The 16,965-nt window shown below is 35.9% G+C and overlaps 3 protein-coding genes across 7 annotated transcripts in view; 2 read left to right on the forward strand and 1 right to left on the reverse strand.

Moving 5' to 3' along the window:
• Positions 1-10,132, forward strand: part of LOC138305406 (dynein axonemal heavy chain 5-like) — a 76,194-nt gene extending 66,062 nt beyond the window's left edge. Inside the window, exons 69-79 of the mRNA XM_069245649.1 lie at positions 169-308; positions 1,864-2,031; positions 2,339-2,614; positions 2,765-2,929; positions 3,345-3,539; positions 5,995-6,145; positions 6,296-6,407; positions 6,787-6,943; positions 7,122-7,463; positions 7,858-7,984; positions 8,214-10,132. Coding sequence (XP_069101750.1) covers positions 169-308; positions 1,864-2,031; positions 2,339-2,614; positions 2,765-2,929; positions 3,345-3,539; positions 5,995-6,145; positions 6,296-6,407; positions 6,787-6,943; positions 7,122-7,463; positions 7,858-7,984; positions 8,214-8,500 — 2,120 coding nt within the window. The 3' untranslated portion in view covers positions 8,501-10,132. The remainder of the gene's footprint in view (positions 1-168; positions 309-1,863; positions 2,032-2,338; positions 2,615-2,764; positions 2,930-3,344; positions 3,540-5,994; positions 6,146-6,295; positions 6,408-6,786; positions 6,944-7,121; positions 7,464-7,857; positions 7,985-8,213) is intronic.
• Positions 9,355-12,380, forward strand: LOC138308023 (uncharacterized). Its single transcript, XM_069249005.1, has 3 exons — positions 9,355-9,390; positions 10,414-11,227; positions 11,332-12,380. The coding sequence occupies exons 1-3, from the start codon at positions 9,355-9,357 to the stop codon at positions 12,378-12,380; spliced, it is 1,899 nt and encodes a 632-aa protein (XP_069105106.1).
• A 714-nt stretch (positions 12,381-13,094) lies between these two features.
• The window catches only part of LOC138305432 (uncharacterized), a 42,594-nt gene continuing 38,723 nt past the window's right edge, over positions 13,095-16,965 (reverse strand). For all 5 annotated transcript variants that reach the window (XM_069245688.1, XM_069245656.1, XM_069245672.1 and 2 more), the window contains exon 5: positions 13,095-16,836. In XM_069245688.1, the coding sequence (XP_069101789.1) occupies positions 16,667-16,836 (170 nt within the window). In that variant the 3' untranslated portion in view covers positions 13,095-16,666. The remainder of the gene's footprint in view (positions 16,837-16,965) is intronic.

The following is a 16,965-nucleotide window of genomic DNA, read 5'->3' on the forward strand; positions in this document are numbered from 1 at the left end:
TACTAACAAAGAAATTTTTCTGCAAAAGTCATATTCAATGTCAAAAGGTAATCATTATAAAATTGTAAATTAATTAAAAAAAAAAAGTTATTTTTTCCAAAATAACTTATTTGGATAAGTCAAATGCTCTAGATATTGATAATTGTGATTTGTTTCTGTTGCCACCAGGTGGAGCTGCGTTAGATCTGAATGCGGTGGAGCCCAAACCGAGGAAGTGGATCATGGACATGACATGGCTCAACTTAGTGGAGCTCTCCAGACTACCACAGTTCTCACAGATCTGTGGACAAGTGGCGCGCAATGACAAGGTCAGCAGTTAATAGTGGTATATTAAATCATTTCAATGTATCATAATGATTTCTTAATTTAAAATTCACTACAATGAAAATTGGGTAAAAGCCAAAAGCTAATATTATAATTAATGTAACATCTCTCATAGAATTTTTAGTCTCCAGTGACCTATTCTAATCGCCTTTTGTCCGTAGTCGTCCATCGTATAGCGATAAACAATTTACTTTTGCTACTTCCTCTCCAAAACTACTGAACCTAATTTGTTTAGCAGAAACTTCCATAGCCAGAGGTCAACCAAAATTGTGAATTATATGGTCCTAGCCCCCCCCCACGGGCCTGAGGGGTGGGGCCAAAAGGGATCAAATAGGCTAAAACTTCAAAATTCTTCTGTTGAAAATTGTGAATTATATGACCCTGGGGTTTTGTGTTCCCCGCTGGAGATTGGGTCAAGTTTACTGTAGTTTATATAGGGCAAACACATTTTTGAGCATTATGTGGCCATTTGTACTAGGAAATAAGTCAAATGTTGTCAGAATTATCAGTATGAGATGGCCATTGAATCCTATTAACATTTTTTCCATGACTGACCCCCAGGGGCCTGAGGGGGTCAAATAGGCTAAAACTTCAAAAATCTTCTTCTAAATTCCAGAAATGGTAGAATCAAATACTCTTCATAGATGGAAAGGTCTTAAGGTCCTTTACAAAATTGTGAATTATATGACCCTGGGGTTTTGCATTCCCCCTGGGGAGTGGGGGTCAAGTTTACTATAGTTAATATAGGAAAAACACATTTATGAGCATTATTTGCTCAATTTTTATAGGAAATGAGTCAAACATTATTAGAATTATTAGCCTGAGATAATATTTTAACATCATATCCATATTGGTCCTGGCTGACCCCCAGGGGCCAGAGGGCAGGGCCAAAATTGATCAAAATGGCTAAAATTTAAAAAGTCTGCTTCTGAATTCACAAATTTGATGGAACCAAATACTCTTCATAGATTAAAAGATCTTTTTTAAAAATTGTGAATTTCATGGCCCTGGTATCTCGGATTTTTCCCTGAATAGAGGGTCAAATCTATTATAGTTTATATTGGAAAAACACATTTATGAGCATTATTTGCGTCATTTTCTTCGGAAATGAGTCAAACTTGGTTAGAATTATTACCCTGCGATAACATTTTAGCATCATATCCATATTGGTACTGGCAGACCCCCAGGGACAGATGGGCGGGGCCAAAAGGGGTCAAATGACTAAAATTAAAAAATGAGAAAAACTCTTCTGAATTTACAGATTTGATTGAACCAGATACTCTTCATAGATTGAAAAGTCAAAGTTATAAAATCACTGACTGATTTCAAGGGCCAATATATAGTGTTAATGTCTTTGTTTCATTCTTTATCCAAACTCAGGTAACCGCTAAGGCCCATGGGCCTTTTATCAAATAACGTATCTTTGATTTTCATTTAATGTTGAATCATTAGTTTGTTTTCATGAAAGCTTTGAAAGTGTGACTGATGGAAATAAGTATAAGTTTGAAACTTAAGCTTGTATAATGTATTTGTGTGCAGGCGTGGAAGAGTTGGTTTGACGAGGACGCGCCTGAGGAATGTACTATCCCTGACGGTTACAGTACCACCCTGGATACATTCCGTAAGCTGCTCCTCATCAGATCCTGGGCCCCAGACAGAACCATTCCAATGGCCCGCAAATACATCGCCGAGGCCATGGGTGTCAGGGTCAGTATAACATTTCATTGCACACAAATCTTTCTCATGACTTAATTTGATATCATTCTGACTTAACCTTTGACTTAATACATATATCAAAACTATTTATCTTCTATTCAATTTAGGAGCGATACCAAACAGATCTTTCACAATATAATAGTATCTGATGTTTCACTCTTATTTCTATTGATCTGCTGTCAGAACTATGTCATTACTATCTGGATACCCCAGCAGATAATTACAATGTATGAAGTAACAAATTGTTGTATATATCTTTAATCATTGGACAGAAATTATAGTATGGTGTATGTTACAGTTTGCAGAAGGTGTAATCCTGAATCTGGACTCCATGTGGGAAGAATCCCAGCCAAGGACACCAATGGTGTGCTTCCTGTCGATGGGATCCGATCCCACGGACAACATCCTTTTGGTTGGCAAGAAGAAGAACGTCAAATGTAGCGCGATCTCTATGGGGCAGGGACAAGACGTCCACGCCAGGCGACAGATGGCCGTATCGATGGCCGAGGGTCAGTGGGTCTTACTACAGAACTGCCATCTTGGTCTAGATTTCATGGATGAACTCCTGGATACGGTAAGCTTATCTCATAGATGATTAAACAGCTTCCTTTGTGTACAAATGTTCTTATCTATGAAATTGATTGTAAAAGCTTTAACTATTTATTGTGTATAGAACAGTTTTGTCTGTGTTGGTTATTGATGTATCCAATGGTATGTGTTGTAGGTTTTGACTACCGAGACTATCAATGAAGGATTCAGACTCTGGCTCACTACTGAGCCTCACCCGAAGTTTCCCATCAACATGTTACAATCCTCAATCAAATTCACCAATGAACCCCCCCAGGGAGTGAAGGCAGGTCTCAAACGGACATATGCGCTCATCTCACAGGTAAGCTGGTTTGTAGACTCTCACGTATCACTTTAAAAACGGAAACAATTTATAGTGATAAATTGGTTTGTGCCTTTTAGAAAAACATTTGATCTAATTTTTCTTTTACATTACAACAAATATCAATTAGTGTAATATCATAATGACAAGAAACATTTCTTAGAAGACATTAAACAAAACAAAAATTTCAAGGAAAGTTTGATACATGTATTACTTTATAATTGTAGAGACATAACTTTGATAAATTGTTATGAGAATATTTGGATATACAATAGATGTATCTCCATTACTGGATGATTTAGAGAAGGATTCTGCCTCTGAGTTAATTAATCAACTTCACATGTTGTTAATTGAAGATAGAGTATCTGATGTCTCCTGAAACACTGTATAAATGTTCCTTTTATTTGTGCCACAGGAGCAGTTAGAGTACACCAACCTACCGCAGTGGAAGCCCATGCTGTATGGCGTGGCTTTCCTTCATACTACGGTACAGGAGAGGCGTAAGTTCGGACCCATTGGATGGAATATTCCATATGAATTTAACCAGGCTGACTTCTCAGCTACGGTACAGTTCATACAGAACCATCTCGATGACATGGACCCCAAGAAGGTAAGCATCATCTTCCATCATCCTGTAATATTGTCATTGTTTGAAAGATTATCTTTAAAATTGTTTTCATTGCTTCTGATATTTTATTTCAATTCTTGTAGTAGGACCAGGTTATGAGAACATGAGTTTTCTGCTAATTTCATTGTTTGATTTAACAATTTTGATTTGTATTTTATCATAACTTCATTAAGTTTACCTCCATTCAGTCGTTGTAACAATTTTGATTTGTATTTTATCATAACTTCATTAAGTTTACCTCCATTCAGTCGTCGTAACAATTTTGATTTGTATTTTATCATAACTTCATTAAGTTTACCTCCATTCAGTCGTCGTAACAATTTTGATTTGTATTTTATCATAACTTCATTAAGTTTACCTCCATTCAGTCGTCGTAACATTTTTGATTTGTATTTTATCATAACTTCATTGGTTTTATTTTCATTCGATCATTCATTTGATTGTTCACTTTATTCAGTCTTTTGTATTTTCACTTTATTCAGACTTTTGGATTTATATATGCCTTATTTTGATGTTTTGTTTCATTCATTTATCCATCAATTCATTTATTCATTCATCAAAGTTTTTCCCTTGTTTTCTTGGTTTGTTTTGTTCATTTATTTATTCATTCATTCTTTGAGTATTATTACCTTTAGTTATTTGATTTGATTTTTGCACCATGACCTTTTGTCTCTAGTCTTACCGATCCAACGTAAGTCTAGCATGTATAGGTGTTTGTAGTCACCTTCACCACAAATGGTTCTAACTACAATCACAGTATACAGGGACGCCGCTGTACTCCTATAATGTTTTCTCTTATATTCACATCATTCAACCAATTTATTATTGATCATTTCATGCCAAGTAAAATGACTTATAATCATTTTGTATGCATTGTACTTTTGTAATCTACTTTCTTCTTTTTTTTTTTTTTTGTGTGTGTATATTTATAGTATATTATTTCTATTATAGCTTTATAATTAGTCATATCATGTCAATGTCAGCATAAACATTGGCTTACAGTTCTACTTCGTTGATTTTTACACATTCATTTTTCATTTTCTGCTGATACTAATAGATTATTGTTCTGAGTTGTGTATATTTGATCACCTTCAGCCAATCATTACCATTATTACAATATTTTTACTGATTTGGTTACCCATCAGACCCGTCTAAGTAAAGCTGCAAAGGTAGAGTTTCCGATGTAACCACACCTCACAAAGTCATTCATTTACTTCACTATATCTACACAAATATGTGCATGCTGAAAAGCAAACAGTTGAGATTTTTAAGTACTTTGAGATTGGTGTACTTGGACTCGAAGTAAAAAACTTAACTTATCTGAATTAGTTATGATTATGCAAATATTCAGATGCAGTTTGAATTTTGCATGGCAATCACCAATCATTGTGTCAAGAAAAAGTCTGATATTAGTGTTATATATGTGTATATATATGTATATATATACATGGAAATAATCGTTCTTATACATTAAGTCTGTATGGTAAACATGTCAAAGTTTTGTTGTATATGGTTAATACGTCCAAGTTTTGTAGTTTCACATATTGGCACTATCATCAGTAAGAACCATGAGTAGTAGCAGTAAAATGTTGATAGATGTCTTGTTTGTAATGTGTTTGGCAGTAAATGATTCAGCGAGATAGAAGAATTCAAGCATAATATAGCAGAATTCTTAAATTTGCCAATCATTAAAGATTGCTCAGACACTAGGGCTCAGCATTTCCTTTATGTCTTATTACAAAACATGTACACGGTACATTCTTTGATAAGTTGTCACCATTCTGTAATTAAAAGTATTCATTGTACATGTTTTCAGCGATTGTCTCCCTATCTGAAAGCTTAAGTAAAAAAAACAATAATAAAGTTGTTGTGAATGTCCTAAAATATGTTGGCCAAATGGTTAAGGTGTTCACAAACAGATCCACTGGCCTCTCGGTTTGGAGTTCAGTCACCTCTTACTAGGGTGTTCGATAATATCAAACACCATGTTGTACTGTCGTTGGATGTTCAAAGGTGTTGTGTGTGATGTCGCAATGAATTGTTGACTACTAGAGTTTTGTTGTTAAGGTGTCCAGACAATGGCTTCTGTATATTTATTATTGAAATTATGAAGAAAATGTTCAGTGATAAATAAGGGAGTTATTTTATTTAGAAGTATATTAATCAGGATATTGTGCCATTCGTAACTTATTCTTTAATTTGACTGTCAGCTGTATGTCATTCCGTTCTTTAATAATGACTAACTTATACTGTTTTCTGGCATTTCACTCTGCCATTAAGTCACTCATTTACATTTATAGATATTAAATATATCATAGAATCTTATATTATACACAGTGATCCTAACACATAATTCATTTCTTATTGACTATATCATACCTAATCTTTGGTTAAAATAATTGAATTCACAAATTAAAGCTGTCGATCATCCTTTCAGGGCGTGTCTTGGAGCACAGTTAGATACATGATTGGCGAGATCCAGTATGGTGGGCGTGTCACAGACGACTACGACAAACGCCTCCTCAACACCTACGCCAAGGTCTGGTTTAGTGAGGGCATGTTCGCCGAGTCCTTCAGTTTCTATACGGGTAGGTAAATCAGAAATTCACTGAGTATGCTATATATATAGATTAATAAGAGAATAATAGTGATGATCCATGGACACTTTTTCAACAGTTTACTAGAAAAAGGTTTAATTTGAAATTTCATTTGTTAAATTTTAATCTTGTGTTTTATAGGATACAAAATCCCTAAGTGTAAGACCATAGACGAATATCGTAACTACATTGAGGGCTTACCACTGCAGGACTCGCCGGAGTGTTTCGGCTTACACTCCAATGCTGACATTACGTAAGTAACTTATGTGTCCTTTATAGACAATTTTCTTCTTGACCTGTGGTCAGTTTGGGAAACTTTTTATTAATGGAGAATATCATAAATTAAATTAAAAGTAATAACCAGTTAGAGTAAGCTAGTTTAAAATATTTTTCCAACATAGTGAGGCAAATCTGACAGCAATCTACTGTCAAAATCTACAAAGGGAATATCATATGAGTACAGTGTACATATATACATTTTAATTTTACGTAAATCATTAAATAAGAGGAAAACTCTTTGTATACAAAATGTTCTACTGAATTAATGTCCATGATTTAAGTCCATTAAATTTGGAAACTTTAGGTAATACTGTACAGTTGTCAGTAACTCGGACCATGTGTTTGTTTTACAGTTATCAGACCAACACAGCCAACACTATGCTGGAGAACATTGTCAACATCCAGCCCAAAGATACTGGAGGCGGAAGTGGAGAAACTCGTGAGAGTGTCGTCTACAGACTCGCCAATGACATGCTGGACAAACTTCCTAATGACTATGTGCCCCACGAGGTAAGATTTTTAATTCATCAAAAGAAATCAAATTATTTTATCTATACTATCAACGTACACTTAGCATTTATTGCTTAATTATGACTGAAAGTTTTTTCTGAGTGTTTATATCTGGTCAGTCAGTGATGTTATTAAATGTTTAGTGGACTGATGTTTGTAACATTTGTGTATGTTACAGGTGAAGGATCGTTTGAGGAGAATGGGTAATCTGCAGCCAATCAACATCTTCCTTCGTCAGGAAATTGACCGCATGCAGAAGGTCATTTCACTGGTTAGAACCACACTAGTGGACTTGAAGCTTGCCATTGATGGTACCATAATCATGAGTGAGAATCTTCGCGACGCCCTGGACAACATGTTCAATGCTCGTGTCCCTACGAACTGGAAGAAGATTTCCTGGGAGTCCGCCACCCTCGGGTTCTGGTTCACAGACTTATTGGAGAGGAACTCTCAGTTCCACACATGGGTGTTTGACGGTCGACCCATCTCTTTCTGGATGACTGGATTTTTCAATCCTCAGGTATGTTTTAACTAAATTAGGAAGTTATAAAACATATTAAGGAGTTTTTCGATGATAGACAAGTCTCCAGTGTTGCTGGTCTGCTGATGGCATCAACATTCGTGTTGACAAAAGTTAATTGCATCCAGTTAAACTGAAAGTTGTCCATGTTGCTCATTGCATCACTCAGAACGGGACTGAAATTGATAAAAATATCTGAACAGGCAGAACGGGACTGAAATTGAGAAAAATATCTGAACAGGCTATGGTATTTTTTTTATTTTTTTTTAACACATAAATAAGAAATAGGAAAACTGCATGAGCAATGGAACATAGAATTGAATATTTGTTTTGATTAGGAAATAATTGTGAGCTTGTTTTCTATCAAAATCATTGATTTTGTTTGTGATTGCAGGGCTTCCTGACTGCAATGAGACAAGAGATCACTCGTGCCCATAAAGGTTGGGCTTTGGATACTGTCATCCTTGATAACGAAATCACCAAGATGATGAAAGAGGACTTAACATCTCCCCCCAGTGAAGGTATGTACACAGATAAATTTCTCTGTTATTCAAATTATTTAAAAATATATTAGTCTTTTCTTAATACTGAGACAAGAGAGATATCTGGAGAGAAGGACTTCTAGGTTTGTTCAAATAAATGACCTTGACATCCATGGTCACTAGAAAAAGTTTTACCCATTGGGCAACATACAAATTAAATGTATTAGGAGACTCTCAGATCCTGTATTTCTCTATTCCTATATTTCAGGTGTCTACGTTTATGGTTTGATTCTCGACGGAGCTGGCTGGGACCGTAGAGCTGCTCGCTTGATAGAACCTACTCAGAAGGTTCTATACACGCCGTTGCCTGTCGCTCATGTGTTCGCTACGAACCAGGAGAAGCAAGGCAAAGCTCAGAATCTGTATGACTGTCCTGTATATAAGAAACCACGTCGTACAGATCTGACCTACATTTTCCCGCTAGCTCTGAAGACGAACAAAAACCCTGATCACTGGACACTCCGAGCTGTCGCTTTGCTCTGCGACACCAAGTAAACTGGATTAATTTACCGGACTTAAAACTGTCACTATGCTCTGTGACATCATGTGAACTGGACATTGCAAAATACATCATGAGGACCAATTCTTTCAAGAAGTGATGCTAACAATTGACACTATTTTGAAGTTATCAAAAGATTATAATACTGTGAATGTGTTTGAAATTGTAACAAGGAACAACATTTCATCATCTATTGCATTATTCAAAATGTGTATTTATTGGAAAACAATATTTTGAATAAAAAGTAAGTGATCTTTCTAAAGTAATTTACATGTTCCTAAATCTTTGATGGATTATCCATGAAATATTTGTGGTGTACAAAGAAAACCTTCCAACCTTTCTATCAGATTTGATTAACAATAACAGTTATGCAGATTTGTGAAGTGAGATAATTGTTTTGACAATTTGAATGAATAAGTATATTGTACTGTTAAGATTAATTTATGCAATATTATGTTAAAATTTAAGAAGTCAAAATCTGTAATAAATTAATATATTAAATTGAAACACCTATATTAAACATTGTATTAATGTACAATCAATATAATTTTGAGTTTTGTGAGTGCTATGATAATACAAATTTGTAAATTGGATAGACTTAATCTGAAACACTTAAAAAGTTTATTTATATATACATATATCATTATACATTCAATTTTATATAAGAAGTTGCAATTTAGTGTTTTCAGTGGTTTATGAATTTTACATATATAACTGAATATTTTCTGTGATTTATAAGACATACAACTCCTGTCCTAGCTACAGTGCTACGAACACATCTATATCCCACTTCGGAGGCTGTTTCCTTCTGCAACCAGCGTATAGTTTGACCTCTTCTGTAATTCGCGAAATGTCAGAGGACAAAGTTGAGTGCAATGGAAGTGCCGTAGACTGTTGGCAGTGCTGTAGCCTCACACAGTCCGTCCATGGTTTACAGGGTTGTATGCAGGGAAGAGAACAATACTGTACATAAGATTCACAACAAAATTCTATGAAATTTAAATTAAAACTTTTTTTTTTCAATTAAAAAAATCTTTCTTTAAACATGATATACTGTATATCAATGTAAATTAAAAATTTTATTTGATATTTCATTTTGGAAAATAGTTCCTGATTTTTTATTTGCTTCGATTATGATGAAACTTCACATAAAAGATTACAAGTCTTTAACTTTCAATCTTCTGCAGTCAAAAGTTTGGTCACTTTTACTATGAATGGACTGAAAAAGATCTTGGTCTTAGTGCTGGTTTTCAAGAAACACATGCATCAACGTCATGATGCCTGTGAAACTTCCAGGTGCTGGTATGATGTGAGATACATTGTTTTGATAAGGCTTATGTACAGTACTGACTCGGCCCTACACATTCTCTGTACAGTATTATATTTTTATATGTTTGTGTGTTCTTGGAAGTTTTTATTTTTATTAATATTTACATATATATATATATATATAATTGTCACTCATCTTCAAAGTTTTCCATGAAGAGCGTTTTACTTGTGTTAAAGCTATTGTTATCATTGCACATCCTATTTAATATTCATTTGTTGTTATTTGTATATCAATATTGCATTGTTTGTCTGTAACTAAAATTGTTTGGAATAAAACCATTGTATGTTGGAATTTTAAACATGAATTGTTTTATTTTATTGACATGCAATATCATTAGACTATTGATAATAAATAGTTTTGTGTGAATCACACACAGTTAACAGGTATTCTCAATCGATTTTACTTAACAAAACTTTCCCATAGAAGAAACAGTCAAATAAGTAATTTGAAGAGGAAAAATTCAGCAAATCCCATGAATCTGTATTTAGTTTTGAGTATTCAAATGCAAACTGATAGTTGCAAGCTTGCCAAAAGAACATCTATATTTGACAAACTTTGGTGTATTCACACACCCGACAGGACAACTTCCTTCACAGACCCGACAGGACAACTTCCTTCACAGACCTGACAGGACAACTTCCTTCACAGCCCGATAGGACAACTTCCTTCACAGACCCGACAGGACAACTTCCTTCACAAACCCGACAGGACAACTTCCTTCACACACCCGACAGGACAACTTCCTTCACACACCCGACAGGACAACTTCCTTCACACACCCGACAGGACAACTTCCTTCACAGACCCGACAGGACAACTTCCTTCACAGACCCGACAGGACAACTTCCTTCACAGACCCGACAGGACAACTTCCTTCACACACCTGACAGGACAACTTCCTTCACACACCCGACAGGACAACTTCCTTCACACACCCGACAGGACAACTTCCTTCACAGCCAGACAGGACAACTTCCTTCACAGACCTGTCAGGACAACTTCCTTCACAGACCCGACGGGACAACTTCCTTCACACACCCGACGGGACAACTTCCTTCACACACCCGACAGGACAACTTCCTTCACACACCCGACAGGACAACTTCCTTCACACACCCGACAGGACAACTTCCTTCACAGCCAGGCAGGACAACATCCTTCACAGACCTGTCAGGACAACTTCCTTCACAGACCCGACGGGACAACTTCCTTCACAGACCCGACAGGACAACTTCCTTCACAGACCTGACAGGACAACTTCCTTCACACACCCGACAGGACAACTTCCTTCACAGACCTGACAGGACAACTTCCTTCACACACCCGACAGGACAACTTCCTTCACACACCCGACAGGACACCCAACAGGACAACTTCCTTCACAGACCCGACAGTACAACTTCCTTCACAGACCCGACAGGACAACTTCCTTCACAGACCCGACAGGACAACTTCCTTCACAGACCTGACAGGACAACTTCCTTCACAGCCCGATAGGACAACTTCCTTCACAGACCCGACAGGACAACTTCCTTCACAAACCCGACAGGACAACTTCCTTCACACACCCGACAGGACAACTTCCTTCACAGACCCGACAGGACAACTTCCTTCACACACCCGACAGGACAACTTCCTTCACACACCCGACAGGACAACTTCCTTCACACACCCGACAGGACAACTTCCTTCACAGACCCGACAGGACAACTTCCTTCACACACCCGACAGGACAACTTCCTTCACACACCCGACAGGACAACTTCCTTCACACACCCGACAGGACAACTTCCTTCACACACCCGACAGGACAACTTCCTTCACAGCCAGACAGGACAACTTCCTTCACAGACCTGTCAGGACAACTTCCTTCACAGACCCGACGGGACAACTTCCTTCACACACCCGACGGGACAACTTCCTTCACACACCCGACAGGACAACTTCCTTCACACACCCGACAGGACAACTTCCTTCACAGCCCGACAGGACAACTTCCTTCACAGCCAGGCAGGACAACATCCTTCACAGACCTGTCAGGACAACTTCCTTCACAGACCCGACGGGACAACTTCCTTCACAGACCCGACAGGACAACTTCCTTCACAGACCTGACAGGACAACTTCCTTCACACACCCGACAGGACAACTTCCTTCACAGACCTGACAGGACAACTTCCTTCACACACCCGACAGGACAACTTCCTTCACACACCCGACAGGACACCCAACAGGACAACTTCCTTCACAGACCCGACAGTACAACTTCCTTCACAGACTCGACAGGACAACTTCCTTCACAGACCCGACAGGACAACTTCCTTCACACACCCGACAGGACAACTTCCTTCACACACCCGACAGGACAACTTCCTTCACAGCCCGACAGGACAACTTCCTTCACACACCCGACAGGACAACTTCCTTCACACACCCGACAGGACAACTTCCTTTACAGACCCGACAGGACAACTTCCTTCACAGACCCGACAGGACAACTTTCTTCACACACCCGAATGGACAACTTCCTTGCATTGACTGGCTAGGTTAGGTTTGGTCTGGTTTCTTCCAAGCCATAGTGTTAATTCAACTTGATCATTACAAAAATAACATCGGAATATATCCGATTTATTTTATATAATGTTACCTATATATATATATTCCATATTTTCATATCACAGAGTTATCTGCCTTGGTGGGTAGGTATTGATTGTGACGTAATCTGTTTGCGAGTGTAACCTCATACTCTTCAGAGAAAACGACTTTAGTGGGATACCTTACCGCAAGGGAGGCAACTCTGTAATTTTACCTTGTAGTCTGGCCCTAAATTACCTTAGTTGTCGATGGGCTGTAAAACTCAAACAAACTGTAATATGCAAAGGTGGAACAGTCTGGATATAGTTGTCGCTTAATGCATTTTTACACAATTGATCCTAGTGAAGTTCAAAGTAAAACTCCATATAAATGAAACAGGTATATAGACCTTCATTCCAGCATGATTACCTATCAAATATGGGGTGTATTGGGTTTTGAAAGTTGAAGATTTATCTAGACTGAAGATTTTATTGAACCCTGTGGTCTTGAATATGTAGTCCTTTTTAGAAAAGGCACTGGTTTGCTGGTTTATCTTGATGGAAGATAAAGGTCATCGATTTGAACAACTTGACAGTTTTTCACTCCAATGCATTACAGACCAACATTGTACCATGACATCAGATGAAGGAGCTTCAGGTAATCCTATAAATGACACAAAGGAGAAGTCTGGAAACAATGATGACTTTAATGATGTAATACAATAAACATTCCATAGTACAAATAAACAATGACTACATGTATTATATATAGGCACTAACAAAAGCTGTAGAGACTTCCATCCACTTATCACCAGAGAGTATCCAAAGACTTTCACATCAAATATATTGCATTACAAAAGATCATAAATTATCCGAAAGTTAGATCATTTATAAATTATTATAAACCACAAGAATACCCACAACCTGCTGACAAATGGTGTATTTATTTTACCGTAATAAAACACCAATATTAATATTTTTGTTTTCTAAATGTCAATATAATTATCTTCCCATAGATTAGATAAAAAATTGCATTGGTACAAGAGAGAATAAATTATTATGCAAAAGAACATTAAGAAAGAGGTTACATTATTTTGTACTTAGTTCAAGCTGACACCAGTTGGATATTACAATATACAAAATGTAATAGATATATCTTACATTCAGTTAATAGTAGATTTTCGAAATCAAAATGATTAAACATATGTGTAAAACACGACTCGCATATTACATTGTGTTATATACCGAAACAGTGATTACTTCCCAATAAAGATGGGAAAATTACACAAGAAACATTTTGCAAGATGCTACACCAGAAACATTCTCATCCTCCATCAATCAGAATATAACTGTCTCTAGATAATATCCTCTTTTATTTTAAGGCAAACATTGAATTTCTCCCAACAATTCCATTTGTTAGCGCTTTTTTCCACCCTTAAAATTAATGTAAAAATGTTTTCATAAAGACTTTTTTTCAAAGGAAACAGTTATCAACATAAAAATATTTTACATAATATTGTTACCTATTCTCAGTAATTTTTAAATGATGACATGTAATATTTTGTTTCTCTCTGTATAAACATGAACAAAAATCCATACTGAATCAACAGAAACAGAAGCATATAAACAAATTTCCAGAATAATTTTCTATCCGACTGCTCCAAACTTTAAGTGATGTACTAGAACCAACATCTGGTGGAGGATGAGAACCTAACAGTACAGCCTTCCCTTGTCAGAGTTGGTGCACATGTACTGAACACTGGCGGCAACCAATTGCACATGAGAAAATATGTTTTAAAATTAAAACGTTCTCTTAAAAACAGTTGCTTTGATATCATAAAGGACATGTTGACTATACAGAGAGCACATGAAGCAAACAGATACATATCTAACAACTAAATTCACGAAGATTTAATTTTGTGATTTAGACAACTATTGTTTTACTGTATCTATACTTGAAGCATTTTCACGGAGATATTTCTTCACAATTTCTAATGAATCGTGAACTACCCAAAATCTAACCACATGAAAATAAGTTGGTTTACAGTGTAGTTACATACATGTAAATAAGTATCAAACTATAGAATGTGTTCAGATGTTACAGTCACTATTTGATGAAATGTTGAACAAAACAAAGTGGATTGCTTAGAAAATGCAGTAAAATATCATGAATTTTTCAAAATGAAAACAACTGTTGGGCTGATGAACAGTAATACATGATACGCAGCAACTATTAATGACTTCAATTGTTATAAATGAATGATGACTATTTTATACTAGAAAATATGTTAAAATTATAATGTTATATATTAAAAACAGTGATTTCATATAAAATCAAATTAAATATCAGGTAATGGGATGAATGAATGTATAACTGATGGCAATGAAATGAGATAACTAGGATAATTAGCAGTAACTAATTCCAAGCATTTACCAAATCATGTTATCTTTATGAATGTAAGCTTAGAATTCATTCAAATTATTGAAGAACATGCAAAAATAATGTAATGTTGTCACTAAATTATCTCAATATCACAATGTTTTAAATTTTCTTTTACAATCTTAAATGATTAAATTGCTTAACTAATGATAAAAATGAATTTACTCCGGTAAACAATTTCTTTAGGGATGATATAAATACTACACTTGAATATTTTGTCTAATTGATAGTTTGTGTAACTTGAAAAATTACTGGTCAGTTTATGTAAAACCTGAGTTCCAGTAGCAAAAGCACTAACCTATGGCCAGTACCTGGTGACTGCCCCAAATAGGCCTTAAATTTATGACCCAGAGGTAAAAGGGCTAGTGGTATAACGTCAGACGTCTTTAACCACAATCAAGCTTCGGGAATGGCCCCTAATGTTTAAACAAAAATATATATTTACCAGATCTAGCGGACGGATGCTTAAAAAACATTTTGAGATTAATTCAAAATATAGCTGACATACTTAGTTATGTTTTACTATGTAACAAGCAGTTGACACCATACACACACACACACACACTTATTCCTCCATTGATGATATACAGATGATTCCAAACACTTATAACAGATAACACTTTTGATATCTTTATCAACAATCCCTCAAACATTTTTGGGATAACACCTAGCACCATACGACCAGAAATAACAAACCGGCTTTACTAACAACAGTTGAGTAGAGTGAAAGACCTTAATTTTCTTTTATACCTTCAATCACAAACACTATCGTACTTTTGTCAAAAATACACCATAAATTATGATACCAGTTACCAGTATTTATGAATTTATTATGAATAAGTTACCAGTATATATTTATTTTTATTTACTAGTAATTTAGATGCAAAAATAGCTGAAAACCAACCTTGCTTTAGGTTTATTGAGTTTCAAAATACTAGTATTTAGTATCTTACATTATATATCACACCAGGTAACTTCATTTCAATTTCACGGGGTAAGTTTTGTTTATTAAAGTGCAACTATCCATGTGTTTCATTGTACCCATCCTGTAGAAGTAAAATAGAATTTTGACTGCTTGTGGATAAGGAATCACATGAGGTGATTATCTGCCATGTGTAAATCAGTCAAACATATTGTAGCTTAGGCAAGACAGTCTTAGTGTAAAGACTGGTTCATTCGATGTTCTTTTCTTTTAATGGCAGAGAACTAATTATCAACTTTATAAAAGAACATTTTCCTCCATCCTTAATTTACAGTATACCACAAACATACAATAACTATAACAATACTTTCAATGTAAAAGTTCAAAAGTGTAAAAAGAGCTAATCTTTACTCATTCTGGAATTAAATTGATGCATACCTATTATTAGATGTAACCTGCAGAGTTTAATATATATAATATTCTGGTGACAGGAGAGACAAAAAAATCTGCCACAAATAAATACTCGAGTTCAATTTAAATACATACTGCTTAAAACTTTTACATTCATTCAACAATCATTTTTGAAGTTCTATCAAGTCCTCTAAGGACCTACTCCAATCCAGTTACATTGTTGATAACAGGTTTTTGAAAGGTAAATTTCACAGTAATCTATCACAAGTCCCTTGTGGTTTGTTTTGAATGATGAGAATGTAGATTGCAGTCATGTATGATCTCTGCGGAGTCGCATCACTGATGATGTTTGCTTTGAAGGTTGAATAGTCATGCATCATTACCATGAATCATTAAAGGATGTAGATTATAATTACGCATCATCATGGTGAAATGTAACTATTTGTGATCGCTATGGAGGATGAAGATTACTACAGTAATATGTCGTCACCACAGTGACGAGTCACTGTTGTTTTTGGATGTGAAGGCCGAGTACTGTGGACTCTGTCTATTAGGACTTGTTGTGTCTGTTTTAGCCATTTGGTTCCCTCCACCAAACGATGAGTAACTGAAACCTTTGGACGAGTAGTTCCATGATCTGTTGTTTCCAGAGGAATCTGAAAATTCACAAAAAATTCAATGCTATTCCTTGCATTATCTTGATAAATATGCCACAACTACCTATATTCTTCCCAGAATTACTTAGTTGTTCCCTACTGAATTAACCAGAAACGAATTCTTCCTTA

This window comes from Argopecten irradians, chromosome 1, assembly GCF_041381155.1.
Source record: "Argopecten irradians isolate NY chromosome 1, Ai_NY, whole genome shotgun sequence".
Lineage (NCBI taxonomy): Eukaryota > Metazoa > Mollusca > Bivalvia > Pectinida > Pectinidae > Argopecten > Argopecten irradians.

Bases quoted from the DNA above. Each gene is read 5' to 3' on its own strand.
- LOC138308023 (XM_069249005.1), top strand. From the start codon at position 9,355: ATGTCAGAGGACAAAGTTGAGTGCAATGGAAGTGCC. The intron at 9,391-10,413 runs GTAGACTGTTGG...CACACCCGACAG, and splicing joins TTGAGTGCAATGGAAGTGCC to GACAACTTCCTTCACAGACC. The intron at 11,228-11,331 runs GTACAACTTCCT...ACAGCCCGATAG, and splicing joins CTTCCTTCACAGACCCGACA to GACAACTTCCTTCACAGACC.